This window comes from Bombina bombina, chromosome 3 (genome assembly GCF_027579735.1).
Source record: "Bombina bombina isolate aBomBom1 chromosome 3, aBomBom1.pri, whole genome shotgun sequence".
NCBI lineage: Eukaryota > Metazoa > Chordata > Amphibia > Anura > Bombinatoridae > Bombina > Bombina bombina.
In genome coordinates, this window is record NC_069501.1 from 698753875 (window position 1) to 698778035 (window position 24161).

At 39.8% G+C, this 24161-nt stretch overlaps 1 protein-coding gene across 3 annotated transcripts in view; it reads right to left on the bottom strand.

Moving 5' to 3' along the window:
- The window catches only part of CLIP2 (CAP-Gly domain containing linker protein 2), a 278140-nt gene that overhangs the window by 18906 nt on the left and 235073 nt on the right, over nucleotides 1-24161 (bottom strand). For 2 of the 3 annotated variants that reach the window (XM_053707490.1, XM_053707489.1), the window contains exons 9-11: nucleotides 10561-11505; nucleotides 3641-3698; nucleotides 1379-1462 (exon numbers count right to left, since the gene is read on the bottom strand). In XM_053707490.1, coding sequence (XP_053563465.1) covers nucleotides 1379-1462; nucleotides 3641-3698; nucleotides 10561-11505 — 1087 coding nt within the window. Of the gene's footprint in view, nucleotides 1-1378; nucleotides 1463-3640; nucleotides 3699-10560; nucleotides 11506-21867; nucleotides 21973-24161 lie in introns of all 3 variants that reach the window. The other variant, XM_053707491.1, reaches the window with a different exon arrangement.

Consider the following 24161-nt stretch of genomic DNA (forward strand, 5'->3'; position numbering starts at 1 on the left):
GTAAGTTTAAATTTATTATAAGATAGGGATGAGGTAATTATAATGTAAAGTTAGCGGGTTGTTAGGTTTAGGGGTTAATAGCTTAATTTAGTTTATAGCGATGTGGGGGCTGGCGGTTTAAGGGTTAAGTTAATCTGTTTAGTTAGTGGTAGTAATGTGGGAGGCCAGGGGTTTAGGGGTTAATAATTTTATTACAGTTGCGGTGGGGTCCGGGAGTGGCGGGATAGGGGTTAATACTTTGAGTTAGTTGCGGTGGGCTCTGGGAGCGGTGGAATAGGGGTTAATATATTTATTTAGTTGCGGTGGGCTCCGGGAGTGGCAGGATAGGGGTTAAAATCTTTATTTAGTTGTGGTGGGCTCCGGGAGTGGCGGGATAGGGGTTAATATATTTATTTAGTTGCGGTGGGCTCCGGGAGCGGTGGAATAAGGGTCAATATATTTATTTAGTTGCGGTGGGCTCCGGGAGCGGCGGGATAGGGGTTAATATATTTATGTAGTTGCGGTGGGCTCCGGGACCGGAGGAATAGGGGTTAAAATCTTTATTTAGTTGCAGTGGGATCCGGGAGCGGCGGGATAGGGGTTAAATTCTTTATTTATTTGTGGTAGGCTCCGGGAGCGGTGGAATAGGGGTTAATATATTTATTTAGTTGTGGTGGGCTCCGGGATTGACGGGATAGGGGTTAATAACTTTATTTAGTTGCGGTGGGCTCTGGGAGCGTCAGAATAGGGGTTAATAACTTTATTTAGGTTGCAGCGATGTCGGGGCGGCAGATTAGGGGTGTTTAGAATCGAGGCTTATGTTAGTGTGTTAGGTGTAAACTTTACTGCTTTTCTACCATAGAAATCAATGGGATATCTGGCAGCATCGAACATAAGCTTTCGCTGCTTTCAGACTCCCATTGATTCCTATGGCATCCGCGGCCTCCAGGGTGGCGGATTGAAAACCAGGTACGCTGGTCCGGAATAGTGGCGAGCGTACCTGTTAGAAGTTTGATAACTTGCAAAAGTTGTCAGATAGTGCTGAATTAGTATTCGGAACATCTGTAATGACGTAAGCATCGATCTGTGTCGGATTGAGACCGGCGGTTCGTATGTTACGTCACAAATTTCAACTTTTGCCAGTCTGTAGGCTTTGATAAATAGGTCGAATCAAGCTCGCCACAATTACGCTGCGGAATTCCAGCGTATTTGCGGTTGACGGCTTGATAAATATCCCTCATAGATGCAAGGTAATAAAGCATAATTTTGTCACTATATCAATCCCTGTTAAGACATCATCTTGAGTATGGAGTGGAGTTCTGGGGACCAATTTAAAAATAAAATGATATTGCAGAATCAGAAAAAGTTTAGAGAAGGGCCACAAAACAACGATACTTACCAGCTACCTGGGACCTTAGTGCTTCAATGTGAGAAGACATGGACGCCACTTCTTTATCTCGCTTTGTAAGTTTTATTTGCATATCTTTATGGAAGGGGAAATAGACATAGAGAAAAAAACAGCACCTGATTATTTTCATGGCTTAAATCATATTTTCAGACCAGTTATATGAGAAGACAACATTCTTATAATTCAATAAATCTTTAAAAATAGTAAATTTGTGATAACATTTGTGGATTTTTACTAGTAAGATTTGTTTTTTTCAGATTATGTTTTACTGTACAGGGCCTTCAAACATCCCCTCTAAGTTTATTTTTCAAACGTTCTACAAATAAATCAATTTTTGCATTAGATAGCTGAATAAGGTTTAACATAAAACAATGGATCACACTGAATCCGGAATTATACTGTGTATAAGAATGCTGTTAATATGTATTGGTACATGAAATAAAAGATTAAAGTTCATTAAAACTAATAAATAAATAGGTAAAATGCCTCAGCATGTAGTTCTGGAGCACGCACTGATGTCTTTTCTCTCCAATTTTAGTTTCAATGCAAACCCACACTAGTTTAAAGGGACACTAAAGTCAAAATTAAACTTCCATGATTCAGATAGAGCATAGTTCTGCCCGTCTCAAAACCATTATACAGAGCAGCATGTATGTTATCACTATTGCTTGCTACTGAGTTACTGTTGGGAGGCTCAAAAAATATTTTGCACCAGGGTCCTCTGCGGAGTAGGTCTGCTACTGATAGCTATATCTTATTAAAAGTGTGATGTTCCAACAAAAGGGAGCCTGAGAGGCTGGGGGGACAAAAGGAATTGTCCTTAAAGAGACACTCAATCAAAATTAAACTTTCATTATTCAGCAGCAATTTTAGACAACTTTACAATTTACTTCCATTAACAAAATGTGCACAGTCTTTTTATATTTAAACTTTTTGAGTCACCAGCTCCTACTGAGCATGTGCAAGAATAAGCATGTATGCAATTGTGAATGGCTGATTGCTGTCACATGGTACGTGTATGCATTTGTGATTGGCTGATGGCTGTCACATGGTACAGGGGAGTGGAAAAAGACATCACTTTTAAAATTGTCAGAAAACAAATCTACTACTCATTTGAAGTTCAGACTAAGTGCTATTGCATTGTCTTGTTATCTTGCATTTGTTGATCATGCAAATCTACTGTGTTGACTGGTCCTTTAAAACATGGGCACATGGGAAGCATGATGCTATACTTCCACCAAGTTAAAGGAACACAAACATCTTTAGTATGTTCCAGCTGTACAGTACGCTATATGCAATTTAAAATGTCTTGCAATAGTATGCTGAGACTGTACAGCTCCGGCTTACTAATGAAATCCACATCCTGTTAAGGTTATTCAAAACAGAATACAAGTCTAACCCTAAAATAAAATGCCTTTCAAAATAATTTCCTACCTTCTTTTAAAAGAGCCTAACGTGCTCTGTGACTTTATTTTTAACTGCTCTCCAAATGCGCACATCTGTGCTTTACTCTTGTTACTGAGGACAGGTTGCATATATGCAATTGATGCGCATGCATAGATAGGTGCCGATTTAACAAAGTGCGAGCGGACACGATCTGTTGTAGCGAATCAAGTCCGCAGCACGTCGTACTCTGTTGGTATTTTTTATTGCACAAGCAGTTCTGGTGAACTGCTTGTGCAATGCAGGCCGCTATCAGGGGGTGTCAATCAACCCGATTGTATGCCATTAGGTGGATAAATGTCTTAAGACCACTGCTTCTTAACTCCTGTTTCCACGGAACAGTTACATTCAGGGCCTTGTTAAATCGGCCCCATAGTGTGCAGTGGAAACCCCTGTAAACAGAACAAGAAGCTGTTTTGAAAAGTGTTTTATTTTAGACTTGTCTCTTATATATCTCCTTAACTTTATTCAAACACTTTTATATCCGTTTCAGAAGTGAAGTTTTTTAAAAAGACATAGAGCAACTCCTCACGTCTATCTATGCTATTATTTGTTATGCTTAAAACAACTAGCGTTTTTCTTTAGCATTATCTGTGCATGTTTTAATCCCATGAAGGCCGGCAAACACTTCTACAAAAATGCTTTCAAAAAGTATTTTTATAGTTTTTATATAAATTTAGCGGCACAACCAGCTTAAATGCCAGAAAAAAAGAAAACTGAAACACCTGGAATGGAAGCCATGTTTTTAAAGGTATAATTAGACATTATTTTTGCCACAAGTATTTAAAATATATGCAGAAAGTGCAGTACCTTCCATTGCCTGTTTAATTTTTATCTTTTCTTCTGAAACATCATTTGTCTCAATCATCTGAAAGAAACAATTTGGAATATTATGAATCTATAACAAAATTATTATTTTTTACACATCATGGATTGCAGAAATCTTTACAATACATAGCTCTAAAGTAACAGCAAAATTATCAACATAATAAATTATTAGAAACAATTAAAGGGACAGTGTACTTTAAAATCGTTCTCCCATTTAGAGCCAGACTAGGAGTGGAGCACAAACGTTTGCGCGCAGGTTTTCACCATCGTTTGCACGCAGATTAAATTGTGATCGTATTAAGAGTTGAAAGTAAACGCGATCACTTGAGTACAATTCAAGTTAACGCTCGTCTGGTTAGCGCATATTCAACACTTTGGATAACTGTTTTGCAAAACAAAAAAGTCTCACAAAACATATCAAAAATACATTACAAAGTGCACTTACACTCATACAAACATCATCTAATAAAGATTTTTGATAAAAAAATAATGCACACAAAAGTTATAAGTTCTCAAAGATATGAGGTCTCAGGTGCTAGAACCCCCCCATATACATCTCTAAATATGTATATGTGTGTATATATATATATATATATACAGTATATGTCTATATATGTGTACAGATGTATTTATATGAGTATTTACATATTTACAGACATATATAGAGTTCGGGCTAGCACATATTAGAATATGAGTTCTGGTTAGAGCTGGAGTAGGGTGTTTTTCCCCACTTTCTTTTCTCCATTGATTTCTATGGGGGAATAGGTTATTACACGCGCTATAATATAATGGCGCTAGAAGTAAGCTGTTTGTGTGCATCGGATTAGAGCATGCGTGCAAACTTTTTACTTTCAACTCATAATACGGGCGCAACCTGATGCTCACAAAAAGATTCTTTCTAGCGCAATTAGCACTCCAGCATAAGCACTAAATAGCGCTCCACTCATAATCTGGCCCTTAATGTGTTCCCAATAATTGATTTTACCTGCTGGAGTGTATTAAACTGTTTATAATAAGCTCATTTACCTTTATTTTGTCATTTTAAAACAGCTGCTTTCCCTGATGAAATTGTCACCTATTCTAAAAATTTCAGTACAACAATAATGGCTACAGAAAAGTTAAGTAAAAAGAAGGTATCAGGGGAGAGATATAGGGACAATTCCCACTGAGAAAGTTTGTTTAATCAGTACAGGGACATCCACTAAAAAAAAGCAGAGTAATACATTTTGAAACATTTACTTTTAAATAGAACAGGGACAATTCCTGACTATCATATCCCTTTTACAAGCCAGATTTTAGATAGGTAAATTTGTTTTCAATATGGCGGCTAGGTGTACTTGAGAACTGGAGTTGGGAGACTCTGTATTTGATTGTTTGTGAAAGTAAATATTTGAAGAAATAAACATTTCTAAAGAAAAGCTGCAAACTGAAAGGGCCACTAAACCCAAAATCTTTCTTTCATGATTCAGATAGAACATACAAATTTAAACAACCTTACAATTTACTTTTATTATTTATTTTGCTTATTTTTTTAGATATCCTTATTTGAAGAAAAAGTAATGCACATGGGTGAGCCAATCACATGGGGCTTCTATGTGCAGCAACCAATCAGCAGCTACTGAGCATATCTAGATATGCTTTTTAGCAAATAATATAAAGAGAATAAAACAAATTAGATAATAGAAGTAAATTAGAAAGATGTTTAAAATCGCATTCTCTTTCTAAATCATGAAAGAAAAAATGTGGGTTTCATGTCCCTTTAAAGTAACAATCTACTCAAAATTAAACTACCATTATTCAGCTAGAGCATGCAATTTTAAGCAACTTTCCAATTTACTCCTATTATCAATTTTTCTTTGTTCTCTTGGAATCTTTATTTGAAAAAGCAGGAATGCAAGCTTAGGAGCCGGTCTATTTTTGGTTCAGAACCTGGGTAGCACTTTCTGATTGGTGTCTAAATATAGCCACAAATCAGCAAGCGCTACCCAGGTGCTGAACCAAAATGGGATGTCTCCTAAGCTTACATTCAAATAATGATACCAAGAGAATTAAGAAAAATTGATAATAGGAGTAAATTAGAAAGTTGCTTAAAATAGCTTGCTCTATCTGAATCATGAAAGTGTAATTTTGACTACACTATCCCTTTAAACCTACTTTACTTTATCCTGAAATCAAGATACCTGATTGGGTTGAGGGACAACTCCCATGTTTCTCCAAAGGGAGGATGGATCAATTCAGATTACTTTTTATCCAAATTAAATCCCAAATGGAAGATATAGATTTTACCAGTTTACTCTGCTTCACTACAAGTCAAACTCATTAGAAGTCTCGGTATAATGAAATAAAAACTGGCATGGTTTTAATAATCAGAGCCAATGGGATATATTTGACAGATGGTTAAATGTTCCTATTTAACTCGCATAATGTAGAAATATAATGTACATATAACATTTGCAAAAATACCTTCAAGGAAATTCAAGATGTAGAAGGTACTCTATCATGCATTTAAAGGGACATAATACTCATATGCTAAATCACTTGAAACTGATGCAGTATAACTGTAAAAAGCTGACAGGAAAATATCACCTGAGCATCTCTATGTAAAAAAGGAAGATATTTTACCTCACAATTTCCTCAGCTCAGCAGAGTAAGTTCTGTGTAAAAAGTTATACTCAGCTGCTCCCAGCTGCAGGTAAAAATTAAAAAAAATGAAGAAATGAACAGCAGCCAATCAGCATCAGCAGTGCTGAGGTCATGAACTCTTACTGTGATCTCATGAGATTTGACTTAACTCTCATGAGATTTCATAGTAAGCTTCCTTTACCTGATTGGTGAAATAATATGAGAGTGCACGATGCTAGTCCCTTCAGATGTCCCAGGACAAACACACTAAAATGCTGCTTAGAAATCCTTTACAATGGAATGTGGCTACTGAGGAACTTTTGAGGTAAAATATCTTTATTTTTTACATAGAGATGTTCAGGAGATATTTTCTAATCAGCTTTTTACAGCTATACTGCATCACTTTCAAGTGTTTAAACATTTGGGTATTATGGCTTTTAAAATAAAATGCATCTATGTAGTAGTTCCTTGTTTAGCATCTTCTGTGCATATCACTAGAATGCAAACCTTTCTAGTAGGACGGTAAGCAATATAGATTTATACACTGGACATTTTTGAACAATTAATGTGTGCACTGTGGAAATTGATTATTGACAATTAGAGTGGGCGAGATTACATATGCAGGGTTGTCCGCAAAAGCCGTCGTCGCCGTTTTTAATCCGGGTATCGATATCACATATACGGTGCCCCATATAAATGGGGCGCGTATATTTCACCCGTCTCCCACAAATTGTACTCCCATAAGCTAACATAGAACTGAGTTGCAAATCGGTATCACATATTCAGCGCAAGGACTTATGCGGCGAAAATGGAAATATTTTACTCCATTTTTACTTCGCCATACATAGGCAGGTGCAGCAAGCCTTACGCTGAAAATGTGAGCACCGTAACTCCCTGAAAATATTAACTAACACCTAACGCATGCACAATATCTATCTACCTTTCAACCGTAATCCCCCACCGCAATAACTAATAAAGTATATTAACCCCTAATCCACCAACCCCCACATTGCAAAGCATCTAATTAACCTATTAACCCCTAATCCGACAACCCCCCATAACGCTATATACCTAATAAACCGCGAGATGACGAGTTTTGCGCTAGAGGCTATGCGGTGCTAACAAGCAGTTTTTTCTCACCGCTCACTTACCTGCAGCGCTGGTATTACGGGTTTTTACAAACCCGGCGTTAAAAGAGAAAAAGTGAGCGCTGAGCAAAATTTTGTTCCACACTTCACTTCAATACCAGCGCTGCTTAAATCAGCGGTGAGCTGGTCGTACGTGCTCGTGCACGATTTCCCCATAGGAGTCATCGGGGAGAGCCGGCTGAGAAAAAGTCTAACACCTGCAAAAAAGCAGCGTAAAACTCAGTAACGCAGCCCCATTGATTCCTATGGAGAAACACATTTTATGTTTACACCTAACACCCTAACATGAACCCCGAGTCTAAACACCCCTAATCTTACACTTATTAACCCCTAATCTGCCGCCCCCAACATCGCCGACACCTGCATTATACCTATTAACCCCTACTCTACCGCTCCGGACATCGCCGCCACTATAATAAACATATTAACCCCTAAACCGCTGCACTCCCGCCTTGCAAACATTAGTTAAATATTATTAACCCCTAATCTGCCATCCCCAACGTCGCCGCCACTATACTAAATGTATTAACCCCTAAACCTAAGTCTAACCCTAACACCCCCTAACTTAAATATAATTACCATAAATCTAAATAAAAATTAATATTATTACCTAAATAATTCCTATTTAAAACTAAATACTTACCTGTAAAATAAATCCTAAGCTAGCTACAATATAACTAATAGTTACATTGTATCTAGCTTAGGGTTTATTTTTATTTTACAGGCAAGTTTGTATTTATTTTAACTAGGTAGAATAGTTTTATGCAACTTTCTAATTTACTCCTATTATCAATTTTTCTTCGTTCTCTTGCTATCCTTATTTGAAAAAGAAGGCATCTAAGTTTTTTTGTTGTTGTTTTTTTTGTTCAGTACACTGGACAGCACTTTTTTATTGGTGGATGAATTTATCCACCAATCAGCAAGAACAACCCAGGTTGTTCACCAAATATGGGCCTGCATCTAAACTTACATTCCTGCATTTCAAATAAAGATACCAAGAGAATGAAGAAAATCTAATAATAGGAGTAAATTAGAAAGTTGCTTAAAATGTCATGCTCTATCTGAATCACCAAAGAAAAAATTTGGGTTCAGTGTTCCTTTAAGTAATCGATGACTCTAGACTTGTCATCAGAAGCCATCCTGAAATATACCTGCAGGCCGAAATATTTAAATGAGATTACTCTAGAGTTATTCACTGGCTGTTCATGCTTGTGAAGTAATCATAATGCAATCTGCTAATCATCATGAAGTCATTACCCAGAATGTCTTACCTTAGCTGATGACTTTACAAGCATGATGATGTGCAAATGATTTCTAAAGTAGTTTGATAATTATAAAATGACTCCAGGATGGTCTCTAAAGTAATAATGTTTCTCTTAGTAGCACTTGATGGGAGTTAAAATGACCTACATTTCTGCAAATTAAAGGGACATGAAACCCAAAAATCTGATTCAGATAGAGAATACAATTTTAAACAACATTCCAATTTACTTCTATTATCTAATTTGCTTTATTCTTTAGATATCCTTAGTTGAATAAATAGCAATGCACATGAATGAGCCAATCACACGAGGCATCTATGTGCAACCACCAATCAGCAGCTACTGAGCTTATTAAGATATGCTTTCCAGCAAAGGATATCAAGAGAATGAAGCAAATGAGATAATAAAAGTAAATTAGAAAGTTGTTTAAAATGCCATGCTCTTTCTAAACCATGAAAGAAAAAAATTGGGTTTAATGTCCCTTTAATTGTTTCTCTTAATTACTTTTTGGTGTTTCTTGCTCTTCAACATTATGTGCTTTATTGATCCTGAATCTACTGGTATAATTTAGTGATCAAATAATTACATTATAAACATTGCTATTTACTGTTAAAATTTTAGTGAGGATCTAAATCAAAACTATGACAGTGTGATACAACGTAAAGGGACATGATACCCAAATGTTGCTGTAAACAGTTGACTAGAAAATATCACCTGAACATCTCTATGTAAAAAAAAGTAATATATTTTACCTCAAAATGTCCCAAGTATTCACTCCCCATTGTTAAGGACTTTAAGCAGCAAATCAGTATGCCTGTCCCAGGACTTGCAAGACAGAGTGCCTCATACACACTCATGTTATTTCCCTATTCAGTTTAAGGAAGTTTACTATGAAATCTCATGAGATCACAGTACAACAGTTCATGACCTCTGCACTGCTGATGCTGATTGGCTGCTGTTCATTTCTTCCTTTTTTCTTTTTTAAACCTGCAGCTGGGCAGTAACTGAAAGATAACCTTTTACAGAATACTTACTCTACTGAGCTGAGGAAATTTTGAGGTAAAATATATTCCCTTTTGACATAGAGATGTTCAGGTGATATTTTTCTGACAGCTTTTTACAGTTATGCTGCATCACTTTCAAGTGATTTAACATATAAGTATTATGTCCCTTTAAATAAACAAGACACATGTTTCATTTGATAATCTGGTTTAAAGGGATATGGAACATGCTTCTTTAGTAAAAACAAATATGTTAATTCAAAGTAAACATAAAAAGTTAAAAAAATAAATAAATATATGGTAAAATATTTTAAGATGATGAATAATACATATTGCAAAGATTTCTATTAAGCATAACCCCTTGCTTAGTGCTGTTTTAAAATGGAGATAAAACAGTGTTGTATAACTACACTCTGAAGTTGCCTTTTTCTTTTTTTTGTAAACAATCGGCCAGTATAACTGAATTGACTGAGCCAAACAGCGCCATGAAAAGCACATTCACAGGTTTTTCACAGACTGGAGCTATTGTCAATGCAATGACCACGCTATATCCATATATCTATACATACATCCTTCTAAGCAAAAAGAGACAGCATGAAAATATTTACACTAGATATGGTAAAATTTCTTCTACAAATAACAAAGATCTAATTATTTTCATGAGGATGCTTTTGTCCACTGTTTATCTTGGGGGCTGGATATTGACAAACATTTAAGGATATCTTGTTTGATCACAAGTCTAATTTTGTGTAAATTATCACACATAATAATCTAGTAAAAATATAGTTTTATTCTAGCCCTCAAGGACAAATGTTGGACAACCCTCCTACAAGACACAGTAATGTAATGGGAATGCACCAAGATCATACATTAGTGTTCTGAGCAGAATGGACGGCCTCTGTCGACTGCATCTTGCTTTCCAACACAAGAATTTTTTCCTGAAGTTTGTGTATTTCCTGTTTGTTTTGTACATCTGCATTTTGAAGGGTTTCATAATCCTGGGTCTTCTTTTCAGCAAGTGTAATCTGTTCTTTTAAGAAGGATATGGCTCGTGTCTGGTCATTGTATTCACTGTGCAGTTTTTCAAGTTCACACACTCTCAGTTCTGCAACTCTGTATTTATCTTTAATATCCTGAAGCTCTTTAAGGTGCTGGTTGGTTTTTGATTCCAGTTGGGTTTTCCAAGTATTGTTTCGCTCTTCAAGTTCATCCCTAATCTCCTGCAGTTTGGTCTTGAGGCTTTCCCTCTCCTTAACATGTACTGCTATCTCAATCTCGTTTTTGGCCTTTAAATTCTCAAGTTCAAGTTGGTGTTCCATTTTAAGGCTTTCCAAATTAGTCTTAAGTTCAACTGTCTCTTTGTGTTGGGTATCAGGACTGGTGACCAATGAACCTTTCAAGTTTTGCAATGATTTATGATGATCAGATACTATGCTGTCCAGTTTTGACTTCCAACTATCCATCATACCTATATTTTCTTTTGTAGCTTGCTCAACCTTCTTTTTTAACTCTGCTATCTCCTGCACATGTTTTTCATTTGTGCTTTTCAACTTTTCAATTTCTTGTTGATATCGTTTAATATTCTTCTCATATTTGTCCCTTTGTTGACTGCTCTCTTTGTGATGTTCTTTGCTAGCGGACAGCAGCTGGTCTCGAAGGCGCAATGCCTCACTTTGCAGCCCAATATTGTGTTCGGGTACGTCTGATTGGCTTGTATTCATCAAGCATTGTTGAAGGCCCTCAATTTCATTGCGACGTAAATTAAGCTCCTCTTCCAGTTGAAGAATTCTTGACTGCTCTGCTACAGTTGTTAGCTGCAAAAAAATAAAAAAATAAAAATAAATAAAATAAAAATAGTATTAGCATTGATTTTAAGGGATTTTAATGTTTATTTATTTTTTTAATTCTATTTCAGAAGTAAAAAGACATTTTAGTTAGTTATTTTACACCAAGGTTTATTTATCTTGTCTAATCAGTCCTAATTATGTAGAACAACATATATTTTAATTAAGATATGAACTACAGTTTTATTGTTGCAATATTCGTTCTGTTAACTCTAAAGACTCCTATTTCTGTAAATATCCATCAATTATTGCTTGCACCTTATGATAAATGAGCACAATAATACAACATTATACAGAGACTAATATGCCCTGGTGTAACAGGAATCAGCTTTGGCTTATGCATATGTATTAGCAGTAGTTTGCTAGCAAATTAAACCAAAAGATGTAAATAAAAACAAATTCACTATTTAAGATCCTTGAAATGTATTCACTTGTCTTTAAACCTCTTTTTTACTGAATGTCATTTTACATTTTCCTTGGGACTAAGTAATGTGTGTTATATCTTATTTTACTTATTGAAAATTGGGATGGTTTTGCAATATAATAATATATTAAGAGGACTTGAGAACATGGGGCTGAATTATCAAGCCCCCTGTTTCCGCACGAGCCTTCAGGCTCGCCGGGAACAGCAGTTATGAAGCAGCGGGCTCCATAACTTCTCTGAGGCAGCGGACAGAAATCAACCCGATCGGATACGATCAGGTTGATTGACACCCCCTGCTAGCGGCGTATGCTGTCGGCATTTATCGATGTGCAGCAGACATGATACACTACATTGTATCATTTACGCTCGCAATTTGATAAATATGCCCCCATATGTCTAGATATCTTAATGACAGCAACCATATGATATTAAGAATTCAGTGCACGGACAGCAAATCACTTAAAATATGTCCTGCTAATTCTTCTGATTCTCATTATATAGTGATACTGATATTATATTTTCACATTTCCAGTAATATTTGTTTTGGTAATTAAATAGAACTGAATAGTAGATAATTTCATCATTAACATTATAATTTAAATCCTAGTATATTTAGCATCTCTAATACTTATACATAGCCCAAAAATATTTCATACTGATAATAATAACAGAATTTATGTTTACCTGATAAATTACTTTCTCCAACGGTGTGTCCGGTCCACGGCGTCATCCTTACTTGTGGGATATTCTCTTCCCCAACAGGAAATGGCAAAGAGCCCAGCAAAGCTGGTCACATGATCCCTCCTAGGCTCCGCCTACCCCAGTCATTCGACCGACGTTAAGGAGGAATATTTGCATAGGAGAAACCATATGGTACCGTGGTGACTGTAGTTAAAGAAAATAAATTATCAGACCTGATTAAAAAAACCAGGGCGGGCCGTGGACCGGACACACCGTTGGAGAAAGTAATTTATCAGGTAAACATAAATTCTGTTTTCTCCAACATAGGTGTGTCCGGTCCACGGCGTCATCCTTACTTGTGGGAACCAATACCAAAGCTTTAGGACACGGATGAAGGGAGGGAGCAAATCAGGTCACCTAAATGGAAGGCACCACGGCTTGCAAAACCTTTCTCCCAAAAATAGCCTCAGAAGAAGCAAAAGTATCAAACTTGTAAAATTTGGTAAAAGTGTGCAGTGAAGACCAAGTCGCTGCCCTACATATCTGATCAACAGAAGCCTCGTTCTTGAAGGCCCATGTGGAAGCCACAGCCCTAGTGGAATGAGCTGTGATTCTTTCGGGAGGCTGCCGTCCGGCAGTCTCGTAAGCCAATCTGATGATGCTTTTAATCCAAAAAGAGAGAGAGGTAGAAGTTGCTTTTTGACCTCTCCTTTTACCAGAATAAACAACAAACAAGGAAGATGTTTGTCTAAAATCCTTTGTAGCATCTAAATAGAATTTTAGAGCGCGAACAACATCCAAATTGTGCAACAAACGTTCCTTCTTTGAAACTGGTTTCGGACACAGAGAAGGTACGATAATCTCCTGGTTAATGTTTTTGTTAGAAACAACTTTTGGAAGAAAACCAGGTTTAGTACGTAAAACCACCTTATCTGCATGGAACACCAGATAAGGAGGAGAACACTGCAGAGCAGATAATTCTGAAACTCTTCTAGCAGAAGAAATTGCAACTAAAAACAAAACTTTCCAAGATAATAACTTAATATCAACGGAATGCAAGGGTTCAAACGGAACCCCCTGAAGAACTGAAAGAACTAAATTGAGACTCCAAGGAGGAGTCAAAGGTTTGTAAACAGGCTTAATTCTAACCAGAGCCTGAACAAAGGCTTGAACATCTGGCACAGCAGCCAGTTTTTTGTGAAGTAACACCGACAAGGCAGAAATCTGTCCCTTCAGGGAACTTGCAGATAATCCTTTTTCCAATCCTTCTTGAAGGAAGGATAGAATCCTAGGAATCTTAACCTTGTCCCAAGAGAATCCTTTAGATTCACACCAACAGATATATTTTTTCCAAATTTTGTGGTAAATCTTTCTAGTTACAGGCTTTCTGGCCTGAACAAGAGTATCAATAACAGAATCTGAGAACCCTCGCTTCGATAAAATCAAGCGTTCAATCTCCAAGCAGTCAGCTGGAGTGAAACCAGATTCGGATGTTCGAACGGACCCTGAACAAGAAGGTCTCGTCTCAAAGGTAGCTTCCAAGGTGGAGCCGATGACATATTCACCAGATCTGCATACCAAGTCCTGCGTGGCCACGCAGGAGCTATCAAGATCACCGACGCCCTCTCCTGATTGATCCTGGCTACCAGCCTGGGGATGAGAGGAAACGGCGGGAACACATAAGCTAGTTTGAAGGTCCAAGGTGCTACTAGTGCATCCACTAGAGCCGCCTTGGGATCCCTAGATCTGGACCCGTAGCAAGGAACTTTGAAGTTCTGACGAGAGGCCATCAGATCCATGTCTGGAATGCCCCACAGCTGAGTGACTTGGGCAAAGATTTCCGGATGGAGTTCCCACTCCCCCGGATGCAATGTCTGACGACTCAGAAAATCCGCTTCCCAATTTTCCACTCCTGGGATGTGGATAGCAGACAGGTGGCAGGAGTGAGACTCCGCCCATAGAATGATTTTGGTCACTTCTTCCATCGCTAGGGAACTCCTTGTTCCCCCCTGATGGTTGATGTACGCAACAGTTGTCATGTTGTCTGATTGAAACCGTATGAACTTGGCCCTCGCTAGCTGAGGCCAAGCCTTGAGAGCATTGAATATCGCTCTCAGTTCCAGAATATTTATCGGTAGAAGAGATTCTTCCCGAGACCAAAGACCCTGAGCTTTCAGGGATCCCCAGACCGCGCCCCAGCCCATCAGACTGGCGTCGGTCGTGACAATGACCCACTCTGGTCTGCGGAATGTCATCCCTTGTGACAGGTTGTCCAGGGACAGCCACCAATGGAGTGAGTCTCTGGTCCTCTGATTTACTTGTATCTTCGGAGACAAGTCTGTATAGTCCCCATTCCACTGACTGAGCATGCACAGTTGTAATGGTCTTAGATGAATGCGCGCAAAAGGAACTATGTCCATTGCCGCTACCATCAACCCGATCACTTCCATGCACTGAGCTATGGAAGGAAGAGGAACGGAATGAAGTATCCGACAAGAGTCTAGAAGCTTTGTTTTTCTGGCCTCTGTCAGAAAAATCCTCATTTCTAAGGAGTCTATTATTGTTCCCAAGAAGGGAACCCTTGTTGACGGGGATAGAGAACTCTTTTCCACGTTCACTTTCCATCCGTGAGATCTGAGAAAGGCCAGGACAATGTCCGTGTGAGCCTTTGCTTGAGGAAGGGACGACGCTTGAATCAGAATGTCGTCCAAGTAAGGTACTACAGCAATGCCCCTTGGTCTTAGCACAGCTAGAAGGGACCCTAGTACCTTTGTGAAAATCCTTGGAGCAGTGGCTAATCCGAAAGGAAGCGCCACGAACTGGTAATGTTTGTCCAGGAATGCGAACCTTAGGAACCGATGATGTTCCTTGTGGATAGGAATATGTAGATACGCATCCTTTAAATCCACCGTGGTCATGAATTGACCTTCCTGGATGGAAGGAAGAATAGTTCGAATGGTTTCCATCTTGAACGATGGAACCTTGAGAAACTTGTTTAAGATCTTGAGATCTAAGATTGGTCTGAACGTTCCCTCTTTTTTGGGAACTATGAACAGATTGGAGTAGAACCCCATCCCTTGTTCTCTTAATGGAACAGGATGAATCACTCCCATTTTTAACAGGTCTTCTACACAATGTAAGAATGCCTGTCTTTTTATGTGGTCTGAAGACAACTGAGACCTGTGGAACCTCCCCCTTGGGGGAAGTCCCTTGAATTCCAGAAGATAACCTTGGGAGACTATTTCTAGCGCCCAAGGATCCAGAACATCTTTTGCCCAAGCCTGAGCGAAGAGAGAGAGTCTGCCCCCCACCAGATCCGGTCCCGGATCGGGGGCCAACATTTCATGCTGTCTTGGTAGCAGTGGCAGGTTTCTTGGCCTGCTTTCCCTTGTTCCAGCCTTGCATTGGTCTCCAAGCTGGCTTGGCTTGAGAAGTATTACCCTCTTGCTTAGAGGACGTAGCACCTTGGGCTGGTCCGTTTCTACGAAAGGGACGAAAATTAGGTTTATTTTTTGCCTTGAAAGGCCGATCCTGAGGAAGGGCGTGGCCCTTACCCCCAGTGATATCAGAGATAATCTCTTTCAAGTCAGGGCCAAACAGCGTTTTCCCCTTGAAAGGAATGTTAAGTAGCTTGTTCTTGGAAGACGCATCAGCCGACCAAGATTTCAACCAAAGCGCTCTGCGCGCCACAATAGCAAACCCAGAATTCTTAGCCGCTAACCTAGCCAATTGCAAAGTGGCGTCTAGGGTGAAAGAATTAGCCAATTTGAGAGCATTGATTCTGTCCATAATCTCCTCCAAAGGAGGAGAATCACTATCGACCGCTCTTATCAGATCATCGAACCAGAAACATGCGGCTGTAGCGACAGGGACAATGCATGAAATTGGTTGTAGAAGGTAACCTTGCTGAACAAACATCTTTTTAAGCAAACCTTCTAATTTTTTATCCATAGGATCTTTGAAAGCACAACTATCCTCTATGGGTATAGTGGTGCGTTTGTTTAAAGTGGAAACCGCTCCCTCGACCTTGGGGACTGTCTGCCATAAGTCCTTTCTGGGGTCGACCATAGGAAACAATTTTTTAAATATGGGGGGAGGGACGAAAGGAATACCGGGCCTTTCCCATTCTTTATTAACAATGTCCGCCACCCGCTTGGGTATAGGAAAAGCTTCTGGGAGCCCCGGCACCTCTAGGAACTTGTCCATTTTACATAGTTTCTCTGGGATGACCAACTTGTCACAATCATCCAGAGTGGATAATACCTCCTTAAGCAGAATGCGGAGATGTTCCAACTTAAATTTAAATGCAATCACATCAGGTTCAGCCTGTTGAGAAATGTTCCCTGAATCAGTAATTTCTCCCTCAGACAAAACCTCCCTGGCCCCATCAGACTGGGTTAGGGGCCCTTCAGAAATATTATTATCAGCGTCGTCATGCTCTTCAGTATCTAAAACAGAGCAGCCGCGCTTACGCTGATAAGTGTTCATTTTGGCTAAAATGTTTTTGACAGAATTATCCATTACAGCCGTTAATTGTTGCATAGTAAGGAGTATTGGCGCGCTAGATGTACTAGGGGCCTCCTGAGTGGGCAAGACTCGTGTAGACGAAGGAGGGAATGATGCAGTACCATGCTTACTCCCCTCACTTGAGGAATCATCTTGGGCATCATTGTCATTATCACATAAATCACATTTATTTAAATGAATAGGAATTCTGGCTTCCCCACATTCAGAACACAGTCTATCTGGTAGTTCAGACATGTTAAACAGGCATAAACTTGATAACAAAGTACAAAAAAACGTTTTAAAATAAAACCGTTACTGTCACTTTAAATTTTAAACTGAACACACTTTATTACTGCAATTGCGAAAAAACATGAAGGAATTGTTCAAAATTCACCAAATTTTCACCACAGTGTCTTAAAGCCTTAAAAGTATTGCACACCAAATTTGGAAGCTTTAACCCTTAAAATAATGGAACCGGAGCCGTTTTGAACTTTAACCCCTTTACAGTCCCTGGTATCTGCTTTGCTGAGACCCAACCAAGCCCAAAGGGGAATACGATACCAAATGACGCCTTCAGAAAGTCTTTTCTAAGTATCAGAGCTCCTCTCACATGCGACTGCATGCCATGCCTCTCAAAAACAAGTGCGCAACACCGGCGCGAAAATGAGGCTCTGCTTATGCTTTGGGAAAGCCCCTAAAGAATAAGGTGTCTAAAACAGTGCCTGCCGATATTATTATATCAAAATACCCAGATAAAATGATTCCTCAAGGCTAAATATGTGTTAATAATGAATCGATTTAGCCCAGAAAAAGTCTACAGTTTTAATAAGCCCTTGTGAAGCCCTTATTTACGATCGTAATAAACATGGCTTACCGGATCCCATAGGGAAAATGACAGCTTCCAGCATTACATCGTCTTGTTAGAATGTGTCATACCTCAAGCAGCAAGAGACTGCACACTGTTCCCCCAACTGAAGTTAATTGCTCTCAACAGTCCTGTGTGGAACAGCCATGGATTTTAGTGACGGTTGCTAAAATCATTTTCCTCATACAAACAGAAATCTTCATCTCTTTTCTGTTTCTGAGTAAATAGTACATACCAGCACTATTTCAAAATAACAAACTCTTGATTAAATAATAAAAACTACAGTTAAACACTAAAAAACTCTAAGCCATCTCCGTGGAGATGTTGCCTGTACAACGGCAAAGAGAATGACTGGGGTAGGCGGAGCCTAGGAGGGATCATGTGACCAGCTTTGCTGGGCTCTTTGCCATTTCCTGTTGGGGAAGAGAATATCCCACAAGTAAGGATGACGCCGTGGACCGGACACACCTATGTTGGAGAAAATAATAATTTACAGCCATTCTCAATGTATTATTGTTGAACTGCTCTAATTAGCAAATTAAATCAGTGTATTTTCCTATTCTCCTAAATATTTATTGTTGATCAATGCTGCAGTGGTATTTAGATAAGAATACTTAACTTTCTGTAAATTAACCCAAAACTAATGTGTATGTGTGTGTTTGTTTTTTGTTTTTCCAATTAATATTCTGTCCTAGGCCAAATTACTGTCTCTGAAGGATGAAATTGATGATTGATATTTAATTAACAAAATAACTACCAAACAAGTCTCTTCTCTTAAAGGGCTTGATGATCAAAGATTCTGCTGCTTGGAGAGATATTGCAGTGCAGACTTCACAGGGGCTGAACTCACTGAATGCTCAAAGAAAAAGGGCGGAACTCTCCAGCACTGCAAGATCTCTCTCATCTCTGTATCTGAAGGAGGGACAAGCCCAGTGTAATATAGCACTGCATGATATGAGAGTTTTGTTACACTTGCACTTTGTGCATTGTATTTTATATTACTTTACACTTCAAATTAGGTCCTTTAAGTATTATTATATTTAAACTTTACACTTTCTATTTTAATACATTTAGATTTAGATCCAGCAGTCATTTTATAAATTCTGATTATGTTTTAAAAGTTTCTATACTACTTTAACAAATTAGGATCATACTTTGTATATTTCTGTGTATCTCTTGCAACATACATTGCACTTTGTATTTTGTCTATCGTAAAATAAAACATAGCTTCAGAAAATGGGAGGGACGGAGGAGTTCCCTGGTCTGAATATTGGAGTTCCCAGGATATGTCTGAAGCTCTCTCAAAAGGGTTGTGAAATGCTATAAGCAGTTTACACAAGCTGGTTTCACAGATTTTTCTCGCCAGTTGTATGCAGGTTATGTTTGCTTAAACTTTACAATACACTTATTTAACTGACAGAAAAGTGATAAATACTAAACTATAGAAAAAAGCAAGTTGAATTGTAGTTAAAACATTTCAGTTTAATTTGTAATTGATGCAAACTAAGCATTTATATCAGCCCCATGAGTTATCCAGTTACCTTCTCTATCCCCTGTGAAATTCTGTATCCCAGAGGAGAGCTTCATTACTTTCTATTGAAGAGATCTCTCATCTCTCTGGGATTTTCAGGTTCCGCACTTTTACTCATAGAATTCAGTGAGATGGGTCCCTGTGAAGTCTGTACTATATTTTCTCTCCAAACTTAACTCGGACCCATAGAAAGTATTGAAGCTGTCTGGGAAACTGAAGCTGTCAGTTTTTCCAGTTTTATTTTAAATAGAATAAATACAATGTGTAATGCAATTTGTAAAAGATACACATACATATACAACGTATAATCCAAATTTGTTGAAGTTACACAGAAACTGTGAAAATATAATCAGAATTTGTAAAATCGCAATCCTAAATACACTGCTGTATACAAAATGAAATACAAAATATAAAGTGCAAAGTTTAAATGTAATAACATTTAATCTGAAGTGTAAGTAATGTAATTTACAAAGCACAAAGTATAAATGCAGCAGAAGTGTCATGTTATTCAGTGCTATATTGCACTGGGCTTGTCTCTCCTTCACATACAGAAATGCAGGGAAAGCCCCTTGGAGAAGTAAAGCAAAATCTGCTTTTTAAGAATTTCACTAGAGATCTCATAGTGCTGGAGGAACATTTTAGATTGTCTCACCTGAGCATAGAGCTTTACATCATCATGTCCTTAAAGGGCCATGATACCCAAATATTGAAACACTTGAAAGTGATGCAGCATAGCTGTAAAAATCTGACTAGAAAATATCACCTGAACATCTCTATGTAAAAAAAGAAAGATAATTTACCTCAAAAGTCCTAAGTATTCAAACCCCATTGTAAAGGACTTTAAGCAGCAAATCAGTATGTCTGTCCCGGGACAAGCAAGGGAGTGAGCTTCATGCACACTCATTTTACTATGAAATCTCATGAGAGTAAAGTGAAATCTCATTAGATCACAGTAAAAGAGTTCATGACCTCAGAACTGTTTATGCTGATTGGCTGCAGTTTATTTCTACATTTTTTTTATTTATTTTTACCTGCAGCTGGACAGTAACTGAAGTATAACTTTTTACACAGAACTTACTCTGCTGAGCTGAGGAAATTGTGAGGTAAAATATCTTCCTTTTTTACATAGAGATGCTCAGGTGATATTTTCCTGTCAGCTTTTTACAATTATACTGCCTCAGTTTCAAGTGATTTAACATATAAGTATTATGTCCCTTTAATGTTTCTAATGTTTAACAATTTCCAAATATAAAGGGGCTATTGTTTCTATAATCTTAGTTTTAGGTTCTTAGGTTTTGGTAGTTCTGTGTATTAGCATAAAAAGCATATCCTGACACCCAAAAACAAAATGTTTGGATGGCTCCTCACTAGTTAGAGTTGATTTTGAAATAGAAATACATTTGTCAACCCTTGATCTATGCAAAAATGATAAATAATGACTATCTTTCCTCTGTAGCCAAAAGGCAACATGCTTATTTAATCATAAACAGGAATTGTTGCAACTGTTCTTTCAATCCATTGTCTAACACTGGAATACTAAAAATAAAATCACAGTTTAAAGGCTTAGTAAAAGTTCCATTGTGATACAAACATTTTGGTTATTGCTAGAAAAAAATATTAGAACTGTATGTTCAAGACTGCATTTTATTTTTTTAAAGCTTTTTTTGTTATGGTAAGGTTTATGTAATTATGGTTTATGAGAATCTATGTTAGCTCAAAACATGTAACAACCTACAACAGGTGAAATTATTTTACTGTACATATTAAGTAATAGATATTAAACATGTTGCAATGGAAATATGTTTAGTTGACATACTTGGTAATATGCAGCTATACATCAAAAAAAAAAAAAAAAAAGAAAAAAAGTGTAAAATGTTTGGCATTTTAGTTAAGAACTAAAATTTTTACAGCAGCAACGTAAAGCAGCAGTACTGTCTGTGCAACATTTAGACATAATGGTAAGTCAACAAATAGCACAAATCCTTTGACAGTTTGATTTGTAGTTGAAGATAGACTGTACTTCAGGGCAAGACTAAATGAGTAATGTTCTAAATAATAAAAAAAGAGAATTAAAGAAAGAGAAATACATTAAAAATGTATGAACATTTGGTAATGAGTTCTGATTAACTGTTTTGTGTACTGCTGATTTAAGTCTGACAAATCTAGGCAAAATATTTTTCTTAGGTGAATAAAGTGAATGCAGAAATAAAAATAGTAGAAGCCGTAATGGGTTAAATTAATGTAAAGCGACAAGGATGAGGCTTGGGGCGTAATGCGGCCGGCAAGCATGTAGTTCTGCAGACAGGGTCACTGATTACATTTTACCCTTTTGTCCTCTAATTCTTTGAGAAGTTTTGCAGTTTTAGCCTTCTCAAACAGCAGATTCTGCTCGAGCTCCCGAATTCGGGCATGCTCCACCTGCGTCTGTGTCTGTGCACACGAAACATGAAACAGAGAGACAGCAAAAAGAGAAGCTGCAAGATCATCCAACAACCATAAAAAGTAATGTCTATGCAAAAGCTGGGAGAGGAACCTAACCAGAAGGAAAGTAAATACAGACACCTCATAACTACCTGTGTTCATTATTAACCAATAATGATTGAAGTCTTAAAATGATCTCTCTATTTAAAGGGACAGTAAACATTTAATATGAACTGTAATATAAAATACTAGTACTAAATCCCGTGTACACGGGCCATTTTTTTCAGAACAGCGGTCCCACCCCTTGCTCTCTCCCCCCCTTTCTTTTGCTCTCTCTTCCCCCCTCTCTTTTGCTTTCTTTCCCCCCTCTCTTTTGCTTTCTCTCCCCCCTCTCCTTTGTTCTCTCTCTCCCCTCTTTTGCTCTCTCTCTCCCCTCTTTGGCTCTCTCCATCCTTTCTTTTGCTCTCTCTCCCCCCTCTTTGGCTCTCCCCCCCTCTTTGGCTCTCTCCCCTCTTTTGCTCTCTCTCCTCTTTGGCTCTCTTTCTCCCCTCTTTGGCTCCCCCCCCTTTGGCTCTCTCTCCCCCCTCTTTGGCTCTCTCTCCCCCCTCTTTGGCTCTCTCTCCTCTTTGGCTCTCTCTCTCCCCCCTCTTTGGCTCTCCCCTCCCCTTTGGCTCCCCCCCTCTTTGGCTCTCTCCCCCCCTCTTTTGCTCTCCCCTCCCCTCTTTGGCTCTCTCCCCCCTCTTTTGTTCTTTCCCCCCTCTTTGGCGCTCTCCCCCCCCTCTTTGGCTCTCCCCCCCCTCTTTGGCTCTGCCCCCCCTCTTTGGCTCTCTCTCCCCCCTCTTTGTCTCTCTCTTTGGCTCTCTTTCCTCTTTGGCTCTCTCTCTCCCCCCTCTTTGGCTCTCCCCCCCCTTTAGCTCTCTCCCCCCCCTTTGGCTCTCCCCCCCCCCCTCTTTGGCTCTCTCTCCCCCCTCTTTGGCTCTCTCTCCCCCCTCTTTGGCTCTCTCTCCTTTTTGGCTCTTTTTCCTCTTTGGCTCTCTCTCTCTCCCCTCTTTGGCTCTCCCCCCCTTCTCTTTGGCTCTCCCCCCCTTCTCTTTGGCTCTCTTCCCCCCCTTCTCTTTGGCTCTCTCCCCCCCCCTTCTCTTTGGCTCTCTCCCCCCCCCCCCCCCTTCTCTTTGGCTCTCTGCCCCCCCCCTTCTCTTTGGCTCTCTGCCCCCCCCCTTCTCTTTGGCTCTCTGCCCCCCCCCTCTCTTTGGCTCTCTGCCCCCCTTCTCTTTGGCTCTCTGCCCCCCCCTTCTCTTTGGCTCTCTGCCCCCCCCTTCTCTTTGGCTCTCTGCCCCCCCCTTCTCTTTGGCTCTCTGCCCCCCCCCTTCTCTTTGGCTCTCCCCCCCTTCTCTTTGGCTCTCCCCCCCCTTCTCTTTGGCTCTCTTCCCCCCCTTCTCTTTGGCTCTCTCCCCCCCCCCCCTTCTCTTTGGCTCTCTCCCCCCCCCCCCTTCTCTTTGGCTCTCTGCCCCCCCCTTCTCTTTGGCTCTCTGCCCCCCCCCTTCTCTTTGGCTCTCTGCCCCCCCCCCTCTCTTTGGCTCTCTGCCCCCCTTCTCTTTGGCTCTCTGCCCCCCCCCTTCTCTTTGGCTCTCTGCCCCCCCCTTCTCTTTGGCTCTCTGCCCCCCCCTTCTCTTTGGCTCTCTGCCCCCCCCTTCTCTTTGGCTCTCTGCCCCCCCTTCTCTTTGGCTCTCTGCCCCCCCTTCTCTTTGGCTCTCTGCCCCCCCCTTCTCTTTGGCTCTCTGCCCCCCCTTCTCTTTGGCTCTCTGCCCCCCCTTCTCTTTGGCTCTCTGCCCCCCCCCCCTTCTCTTTGGCTCTCTGCCCCCCCCCTTCTCTTTGGCTCTCTGCCCCCCCCTTGTCTTTGGCTCTCTGCCCCCCCCTTCTCTTTGGCTCTCTGCCCCCCCCTTCTCTTTGGCTCTCTGCCCCCCCTTCTCTTTGGCTCTCTGCCCCCCCCTTCTCTTTGGCTCTCTGCCCCCCCTTCTCTTTGGCTCTCTGCCCCCCCCCCCTTCTCTTTGGCTCTCTGCCCCCCCCCTTCTCTTTGGCTCTCTGCCCCCCCCCTTCTCTTTGGCTCTCTGCCCCCCCCTTCTCTTTGGCTCTCTGCCCCCCCCTTCTCTTTGGCTCTCTGCCCCCCCCTTCTCTTTGGCTCTCTGCCCCCCCCCTTC